At 55.0% G+C, this 10034-nt stretch overlaps 1 protein-coding gene across 1 annotated transcript in view; it reads left to right on the forward strand.

Moving 5' to 3' along the window:
• The window catches only part of RSPH14 (radial spoke head 14 homolog), a 79265-nt gene extending 69928 nt beyond the window's left edge, over positions 1–9337 (forward strand). Inside the window, exons 4-6 of the mRNA XM_006908694.1 lie at positions 5828–6053; positions 7203–7339; positions 9099–9337. Coding sequence (XP_006908756.1) covers positions 5828–6053; positions 7203–7339; positions 9099–9337 — 602 coding nt within the window. The remainder of the gene's footprint in view (positions 1–5827; positions 6054–7202; positions 7340–9098) is intronic.
• Positions 9338–10034: the final 697 nt, after the last annotated feature.

Consider the following 10034-nt stretch of genomic DNA (forward strand, 5'->3'; position numbering starts at 1 on the left):
CAACCGCGGGCGGGGGTGCCGCCCCCCCGCCGGTGACCACGCGACGGGCGCCGTCGCCCAACCACGAGCGCCGGCTCGCTGCCCATTGGGCACGAGCGACTGACGGACGCGTCCACAGTCCAATGGCGATGGGAAGGGGCGGGGCAAGAGCTCAGCGCGCCGCAGTCCCGCACGCGCTCCCCGCGCCGGCATTCCCTGGACCCGCCTCACCGATCCAGCTGGATCGCCTTTCCCAAATCCCGAGACCGAGCCTGAGAGCCGCGAGGGCCCCTGCCCACGCTCTCCTCTCGCATCCTGAATTTGAACCCAGCTTGGCCCTTTTTGAGTTCCTCGACCTTGGGCAACAGAATGACTTCTCTGGGCCTGTTTTGCAGAATGAAGCTAGTGGCACCTTCTTCCCTGAATTGTCAGGACAATCCACTAGAATGTTGAAAAAGGGTTGTGCAAACCCTAAAGGTTTACACTGGTGAGGTTTGAGGTTTGTGCAGCGATGGGGGTGGGGGGCATTTGTCATCTTTGCTCATGCACCCAGCCTGTAAGGGCTCTTTAGGGTTCCTGGCAATCTGCCCACAGAAGATTGCCTTGGAAGGGAGGGGAGGGAGAAGGGCCTTGGTTGGAGCTGTCCCACAGACTAGAGAGGCGGAAGGGAGCCAACTCAGTTAAGGCCAGGGTCCCACTGGTGCCTTTGGGAAGCTCAGAAGACATGAGATGCTCAGCAAAATGCACCCGAGGGCATTCTGCCAAATTTCTGCTTTCAGTTTCAAGGCGAGTCCATCTGTGGGCCTCAGAGCCAGGAGCCCCTTACTCCAACGCTTAAACTACATTAATGCCCTCTTTGTCTTCTCCATCATGGTAACTTGAAGCTTTGTACATCCTAGATCATCCCTGGTAGAATGAAGATGCTCCCATTTAACACGGTCCTTATTACTTAGACCTCATGGTCATATTAAAAGGAGCACTCCATTCATAGGCAGAAGCACTAGAGCTGACCTTTGGCAGAGGTAGATGGGGTGGTGGCCCCAGCCCAGGTCTATAGTCAGAAGGCAGGGGGCAAGGGGCAGGCTCTGCTAGCTGGATGCTGTGGCATCTTGACATCGTCCTCTCTGGAAATGTTTCCTCTGCTGTGGAATGGAGACTCTTGTACTGCCTACCCCCACTTACAAAGGGGCTGCCTAAACAGGGATGGACAGATGTTGGTGATAAGCATACTGAAGTGAACCTAGACCTGGCACAAGGCCAATGAGGACCAGCAATTGAGGGCTCCTCTGTGCGTGTGTCCTTGATAGCACTGGGCTGGGTCAAGCTGGGCTTCTGCCCAGAGGACCACGCAGAGGCCAATAGCTATGATACCAGGAAGACAATGGGCACAGGCCCTGCCCTGGGTTGGATCAGAGACAAGAGGGGGCTGAAGGTGAAGCACAGCTCTGCTGCCATCATCCGTATACCCTTGGGTGACTTATTTGGCTTAACTCTGGTTTCCTCTTCTGTTAAAAGGGGACATCAATAGATTGTCCCTAGAGGATGATTCTGGGGACATGCACATTGGCACATGTTCAAAGATGAGTGAGGGCTGGATCAGGGGTCAGAGTTGATGCAAGCATGGGATGACCCTCTACAGCAGTCCAGGCAGGAGAGCAGAGGCCAGCCCATGAAGGGGCCTAACGGGGCAGCTGCTGCCTCCCTCGCCTGATCCTGATGGCCACCTCTAAGTGAGAGGTCACACAGTATGAATCAATGATTGTAATCCTTCATACAGCAATCATTTACTGATGGCCCCTCTGTGCTGGGCACAGTTCTAGAATTTAGACAGACCCAGCCCTGCCTGCTAGACCCTCTTGTCTTCGAGGCAGTGGCAGAAAGCAGAATATAATTCACCATTAGAGTTGTGTGAGGACTGACGGATCCACCAGGGCTTTGGGGCATGTGGTGGGAGGAGCACTGGGCACCAGGACCTCTGGAGAGAAGCATGTTCCTAGGTGGGGAAGGCACTGGGCATGAAGGATCATGAGGCCTGGAAGAACCTAGTGAGGATGCCAAAACATAAGGCTGTAGCAGACTGGGAACAGTCACACCAGGTGGGTGGCCTTGTGTAAGATTGGGGACATTGGCCTAAGAACCACTGGAGAATTTTAAGATTAGCCTTTTAAATTCGAGAAGGAGGAAAGCAAGTTTTTGTTTCATATTTACAGTAGGCATGTTCCCATAATGTGCATTGTCCTAATATGCAGAATTAAATAGTAAAAATGTCAACTAGTCAGCCTAGAGAAAATAAAGCAGAGAAGTCAGTGTATGAGGCCAGGTTCAGTGTAGGGCCATGGGATCACTGGGTGACAGGGTGTCAGGAGATGGCAGTGTGGTGGCTGTAGCCATGGAGAGAAGGAGCTGGCTCTGGCAGAGGTGAGTGACCAAGGAGGGTGCCCACATGAGATTCTGGAGGAAGGGATGGCACTTGTTAAGGATGCAGGTGAAGGAGCAGCTGGAGAGGTGGCCAGGAAATCACAGAGTGGAGGGTCCCAGAGCCCCAGGAAGGGAGTGTGTTGAGAAGAAAGACATGGTCAGCCATGTCACATGCTTTTGCGAGCGAGGCCAAGTAAGCTGAGGACAGAGAAGAGTCCCCATGAACCAAGGCGGGCACAAGTGGGAGTCAGTGTGCCAGGAGTTCAGGGCGTGGGGGCCACACCAGGCTAAAGCTGAACAGGTGGGTCATGATGTGGCATGGTGGGCCCAGGGTGCCAGGCAAGGACGTGTAGACCAGGGCTGAGGCCAGTGCTCCGTACTGAGTCCTTGCTGGTTGAACAGGACCAGAGACAACAGCTGCGGCTCCAGTAAAAAGAAGAAGGGGGCCCTGGTGATTGAGCCCACCTGGCACCTCACCAACCCAGCAGGGACAGCTGGCCAAGGAGAGGCCTCTGTAGGTGGCATCAACTCCTCCCCCAGAAAATGACCAAACTGCAACTGCAGGGTGGTCCACGCCATGGACATCGTGACCCTCAATCCCAGTGGAGCTTTCTGGCTCATCAACCACTGAACCTATCCTAGCAACATCCATGGCATGCCCCTCCCAAACACCATGCCTTGCACCTTTGCCCCTCTGCCCCATGAGGCCCAGTTCCCCTGGGCCTCCCTTCCTGCACATTCAGAGCCCCTAGGATCCTGGAATTCCTCATCTACATGTGTGTCAACCTGCCCTGTAACGACCGGTCCCTGATGACTCTCCCACTAGTCTCCCCATTTGCTGAGGTATCTCATTGTCTATGAACCTCTGGCAATGGTCCCCTCCTGGCTGACTCTGCTCTGCACCGCACCTGTCGTGTTTCCTCAATCCCTGCTGGCCTGTTCTCAGGCTGTGGTGGGGCCACGTGGGTCTCCCCCGTTTGTTTCCTTGGGGTCTGTGTGCCCCACTCCCCACACACTTGAACAAGCCATTGCAGATCTGGGTTAGTTATAAATAGCCAGGCCTGCGAGTCTCCTTTTAGCTGAAAAGAAGCAAAGTGAACGAGCAGAGAGGCATGCATTTTATTTTTAATCTCCCTCTGTCTCAAAAAGAACCCAGGTCCTGGTGTTCAGTATTTCTAGGAGCAGAGGCCCTGGGACGAATGCCTGAGAAACGAAACCCTAGGAGGTGAGAGCCCTGGCCTGGCGCCATCTGCTGTGTGGCCTCGGGCACTTGAGTTGCCTCTCTGGGCTTTGGTTTCCTCATCAAGTTGGGGAGCAGTGGCAGTGATAACCTCCAACACTAGACTTTCTGACTCTGACACCCACCCTGGGCTCCCGCCCCCTCACCCCAAGCCTGTGCTGGTCCTGTGGCTCCAGCAGCAGCAGTTAGTTCTCCATGGGTTTTCCCGGAAGGTCAGACCCAGGTGCAAGTGAGGCCACAATTGAGCCTCGATCGGACGATGCACAAATTCCTCACCCCCAGACCTTTGCTCAGGTGTCCCCAGCCAGGAACCTTCCCCATCAGCCAACAAAATCCTTCTTAGAAAGTCAAATTGTTACCTCCCCTGTGTTAGTGGAGAGGGGCCATCCAGGTCGTGGCCAAGAGGGCCCCATGGCTGGGACAGGTAGGGAGCCTGTGGGCAGGTGCCTGTGTGGGAATGGGAGTGAGGGCAGGAAGCCCAGGTGTGTATCTGGCAGTGGGCTGGCTGGAAGGGAGGGGTTGAGGGGGAAAGGGGCTCAGGCCCCCAGGAGAAGTAGTCCCAGCAGGGCAGGGACTCTACCATTTTCCTCTTCATATCCCACTCCTCATCCCTCATCCCCTCCCCACAGGCCCTTGCTTGTTGTAGTTAGGACTCAATGTTGGTGGAATTCGGGAAACTTTTTGCTGTGCTAGACGCAGATGTCCTGAGTACACAGTGACAGTCCCTTACACAGAGTATGTTCCCACTCACTATCCCATTGACATTGCACAACCCCCACCAGGTAGGCTCGTTCTAATAATGAGGACATCAGAATCAGAGAGGTTAAATAACTTGTCCAAGGTCACACAGCTGGATGCAATCTAGGCTTTTTTTTTTTTTTTTAAATCTGTGTGTTTTAAATCTTAAAAAGCCCAGTACTCTTGAATCAACAAGAAACTGCTTTTCCTGAGTCGTGAGTGGCCTTAGAACAAATAACTGCTCCACTACCGCAAGAAGAAGCTGGCCAGGGGCACTGGGAGCTGCCAGACCTGCTGCCCTGCCTCTCTGCCCATCCCACTCCACTCCTCTCTCCCCTGGGCACCTGCCGTTTGATGTCCTTAGGGAGTAAGGGAGAAAGGCTGGGGTGGTGTCTTCAAAGAGGAAATCCCTGGTGCTAATTGGCACTCAGAGACCTTTAGGCTAATTAACCTGTTTATTTGTCTCTCCAGAGTAAATTAGAGGGTTTAGCTGGAGAGAGCGGAAGACAAAGGTGTTTGCCAGTGGCCACCTCTGTGGGGGCTATAGATGGCTTATCAGTGGGTGCTGTGGGCTGCTGGGTTGGCCAGGGAGAGGATGGGCTGCAGGGCAGTAGTGACAGCCACCCATGTGCAATGGGGAAGGACTGCCTTCCCTGGCGGAGCAAGGCTCATTCCCATGAGGGCTTCTCTGGGCACACAGAAACTAGACCCCCCTGGGAGTGCTGCCTGGGCTAGTTCTGCGTTCTCCTCCTGGTAGCCACATGCAGACATTCCCCAGGAGGGATGAGGGCTGGAAGCAGCAAGGTGGAGCCCATTCACGAAGGAGGCTTTCTGCTGTGCTTATCCCAGACCCAGCACCCCAGCCGTGCCATTTGGAGCCCCTCCCCTGGGGCACCAGGCCCCTTTAAGACCCGTTGGCCAGAGTCTATGGATTTCCTGTCACCTTTGTCTGAGGGCGCAGCCTTTTGGTGGCTAAGATGCTGGCCTGTTCACTCTAAATCTTCCCACTCAGACTCCACTCCAAGCCGGACTGGTCTGGGGTCTCTAGCAGCTTAGAGATGTTGCAGGTGAGAAGGAGGGGCTTGGCTGGTCTACCCTCTGTGCTTCCCTCTGGTGCAGGGCAGGGAAGCGGGGAGATCTCCTTGTGTGCCTGGGTGAGCTGCCATGCTCTCTGAGGGGTAGCTGCTGCTTCTCAGGCCGCTCAGTACCTCTTTAAGGCTGACGTCCTCCAGTCATAGGCGACCAAAGCCTGGTACCTTTCTAAGTCCTCTGGGGCCTCATATCCCCCACTCCCGCTCGTCACCCACAGCCTCCTGCTGGCTGCTCAGTCCCTCTGCCTGGCAGCGGGGGCATTTGCAAGTTGTCTGGTCCAGTCTCCTGCAGGCTCTGCAGGACTCTCTTCATCTCTGAATGCCACCCAGAATGGGTAAGGTGTCCTTTCCTGTCCTGCAGGGGCCCAGGGCATTGTCAATAACGGCCTGATCCCTTTGCTGGTGTGGAAGCTGCAGAGGGAGGAGGAAGAGATCCAGGAACTCCTCCTGGACACACTGGCGGCCTGCCTGATGGAGGACGCCACTGAGGCTCTGAGCAGCCGCGTGGTGCCCTTCCTGAAGGAGAAGCTCCTCAGTGCCAATGACAACATCCGCAGCAAAGCCGCCTGCACTCTCATTGCCGTCAGGTGAGGCCCAGCTGTGTGGATGGGGCGGGAGGGGCCAGCCCTGGGCCGGCTGCTGAGGCCCTGAGAAGGCAACTGAGCCGCCCCTGGCCTTGCAGCAAGTTCAAGGGTTCGCAGACAGGGGCTTTGACCCTATAGGAGACATGCAACATTGTCTGGAGACCGTTTTGGTTGTTCCAGTGTGAAAGTTGGGGGGTGCTCCTGGAATCGAGTGGGTAGAGGCCAGAGATGCTGTTCAGCATCTCACAATGCACAGACAGCCCCCCCACAAAGAGTCTAGCGGTGCGAGGTGAGAAACCCTGCTCCTGCCTTAGTAGCACTCAGTTCAGAAGCCCTGCAGGTGGGCCCAGGACTCTGCATCTTTGGTTATGTTCCCGAGGGCGGAGGTCCACTGACCTTACAGCACAGCAGCCTCATAATGTCAGAGCTGGTGGCTGGTTAACCCCCTACTTCCCAGACTGGGACACAAGACACCCCTGTATTTTGAGATGTTATTAAGAGTTTTGCCAACATGAAGGTTCTGTGGGTGGCAAATTTGGGAAAGGTCGATTCAACTAAATGACTTGGGGTCCTTGGTTGCAGGACGGACATGCACTGAGATGCTCCCGTAGGTACTGTAGGCAGCATTTCCTGACCCAAGGACTCCTTCTCTTTTGGGGGACAGTGTTGGCCCTCTCCCGGTTTGGGAAGCTCTTGGGGAGTCCACCACTTTCATTTTCACAGCTTTATACAATGCAAGGATTAGAAGGGACCAAAAAACATCTCGCTGAGGGTGACTGCTGTTTGTGCCCTGGCAGCTAGGACTCTTATGGAGTCAAAATGAAAATTCCTGTGGTTCACACTCTGGGTCCTGCTCCTCCCCATTTTAGAGCCAGGGGACACTTCTGGTCACTCCTTCACAAGATTACTTAGCGCAAGGCTCTATCAACCCCTGGCTTCTGGGTGGTCTTGACTTTAGCGGCCCCAGGCCATGCTCTCAGGTTGTCTGAGTGTAGGAGTAAGGCTCAAACCTCACAGCAATGCTCCCTTGTACTCTAGTACCCAGACCAGGGATGGTCCCAACATAAGTCCTTTCCTCTGGTGTCCCCCTGGGTGGTCCCGGGCCCTGCTCTTTTCCTCTCCTCAAGCAAAGCCACCCCCTCTCTGGCCCAGCATCCCTCTAGAGGGCAAGAAACAGGTATGGCAGTATGATGTCATCCCCATCCTGGTGCACCTGCTGAAAGACCAGGTGGAGGAGGTGCAAGCCAATGCCGCTGGGGCCCTCATGTATGCCACGGTGACCACTGCAGGTGAGGTAGCCTGCTGGCCAGGCATCCAGGTGGGTGGGGTGGTCCTGTGTGGGCATTGGAGCTAACTCGGGATGGGGGTGGGCCGTTCACTGCAGTCCCTCAGCATGCTGGCTACTCTGGCCAACTTTCCAAAGCTCCTCATCTTGTGCTCAGTGTCCAGGTATTGCCCCCTCCCTGCCCTACCCAAATACTCCTGGCCTGTTGCTGAAGTGCTTTCAAGTTTGGGTCTTAGGCTCTGCCTTCCCTCTTCTTCTAGGCCATAGTGGGCTGCCAGCCCGCGCCCCTTCCCTGTCACACCGCCACTTGCATTAAGACCTCTGTCCCATCCCTTTAGGCTACTCCGTGGGCCTGGAATTCCTGCCTCCAACCCAGGCTCCTTGTGAGCTGAGATTCTGGGACTAATTTGCTATCCATGATTCGGTTATCCCAAGGTCTAAGTAAACCCCAGAGCCCTGCTTCCGTGGGGTTTCTTGATTGAAATTACTCTTCTCAACTGTGTGTGTGTGCGTGTGTGTGCGCGCGCGCATGCGCATAAGCGCAAATAAGATTATCTCCCCAATCCTAGGATTCCTAGCCAGTCAGGTTTCCATATGTTGTTACCCGACCCTGGGCTAACAGAAGGGACCCCCACTTGGAGGCCAGGGCAGTCCATCCCTCTGTGGTGACCTCTAAATCTGTCTGACACTTCCCATGGCCCCCAGTTGCCTGCACCAGCCCATGCCCTGGGCTTCCTTGGCATTCCATGGAGGACTGATTCTCAATCAGCATGCTGCAAAGCTGCCCAACTCAGGGCGCCCCCGGCTACATCCTACTTGACCCGAATAGTGGAATCTGAGACACACCAGAGGGAGAGAATTTGGGGCCTTCCCAGAGTCCACATCCCCCTTTTGATTGTGCAGTCAGGATGTTGACTGCCGCTCATCTCATGGGCGTCCTCCGTGCAACGTCTCTTGTGGGAGCTCTTGGAGGGTCAGAGGGCTCATGGGAGCCTGAGCAATGGCTTAAACCCAGGGATGTGAGGCCACTTTCTCCTGAGATAGCTAGTACTCTGCTGTACTGGGTGGTGGAGGCCCAGATGTCTCAGCCTTGCTGTCTACAATTCGGTGGGAGTGGTAGTGTGGTAAGTGACATGGAGGAGAAGTGTAGCATGCAGTGGGCACAGGATGGGGCAAAGCCTCCTCTGGGACAACGGGAATGAGCAGGACAAAGGATGAGTCCTAAGAGCAAAGAGAAGACGGCTCTGGGCAGGAAGGTTGGGGGCAGGGGCCAACCCTGACTTTTAGTAGCTGAGGTGGAGTGGGGGATGGGAGAAGGCAGTGAAGGGTTAAGCGGGGGTGTCTCCTTTACACATTAATATCTGTGTCCCCTACTAGACTCTATGTGTTTTGAAGGAAAGCACAATGTATCTTATTGTGCCTGGTGCAGAGTAGCTGCTCAAGGAGTATTTGTCACATAAATTAAAAATGGATATTAATTTTTAAGAGACAACTCATGTTGCCTTGTGAGGACTGGATTGTGGGACAGGCACCAGGATGGATGAGTAAAAGCCAGTTAGGGGGCTGGAGGGGCAGGAGATCAGGGGGCCTGGCCTAGGCTGGAGGCAGAGGATACAAGGGCCTGCGTGAGGGTAAGGGAGGAGCTCAGGTAGCAAGTGGTACCTCCCCTGAGCCTGCACAGGCTGGAGGCTAGAGGAGGACAGGGGGTCAGAGAAGGTGGAGCAGATACTCCCTCAGGAGTGCCTGGTGTTGGTGACTTGCAGGGAAGTATGCGGCCCTGGATGCAGAAGCTATCCACCCACTCCTGAATCTGCTGAGCTCCCCCTTGAGAAAGGCCCGCCTGAATGCTATCAAAGCACTCACCATGCTGGCTGAGGCTCCCGAGGGTCGCAAGTTCCTGCAGGTCCACGTGCCCGACTTTCGTGTCCTCGAGATGGATTCCAGTGAAGCCGTACGACGGGCAGCCCAGATTGCCATCAATGTCATAGAGTGGAAACCCTGAGCCTCTTAAAAGGCCAGATCTGATGAGCTCCATGCCTGAATAAATGGGCGGAATCTCTTTCTCTTGTATCTGAATGGCACTTGATGTTTGTGGAGCATAATTACATCTCTTTCTTTCCTCCCAAAGGTGAAATACCTGGCCCAGAAGGTGAAATACCTGGCCCACCGTGTCACTGGTGGGTAGGTGAAGCAGTATAGGCTGGACTCAGGGCCCAGAAATAGGCAGGTGACAGCCATGCTTTCTGCTAGGGCCGAGAGTCCCCTCAGAAGGTAAAGGGCTGGTCTGAGCCCTACAGGGACAAAGGTGGGGGGTAGGGAGTTGCGTTGGGGAATAAAAACAGCTGGACCAGACACCATCCAAGCTCTGGATATTGGAGTGACCAGCCCCTTGGGGTGTGGCTGTGCAGGGCCCTGCTCAGCCAGTTTTGTCCCCTTCTCACATTAGGTGACAGGAAGGAAGGTCAAAAGTGTTACCCCATATGGGTTCTTGCTGGAGGAAGGCAAGTTGTAAGAAACTCCTCTCGCCCCAAACAAGGATGAGTGCTTAGGACAGGGATAACTCCCTAAGGTCTTCTTCCCAAATAGCTGCATTCTTCTTCAAAGTCACCCGAGGCCACCTTCCGCTCCCCACCAATCCTCCCCCTGCTGTCTGTCTGGCCCCAGGGCTGTCTGGTTTGCTTCCATCTGTGCCTCCACCT

This window comes from Pteropus alecto, unplaced genomic scaffold, assembly GCF_000325575.1.
Source record: "Pteropus alecto unplaced genomic scaffold, ASM32557v1 scaffold113, whole genome shotgun sequence".
In the NCBI taxonomy this organism is placed as follows: Eukaryota; Metazoa; Chordata; class Mammalia; order Chiroptera; family Pteropodidae; genus Pteropus; species Pteropus alecto.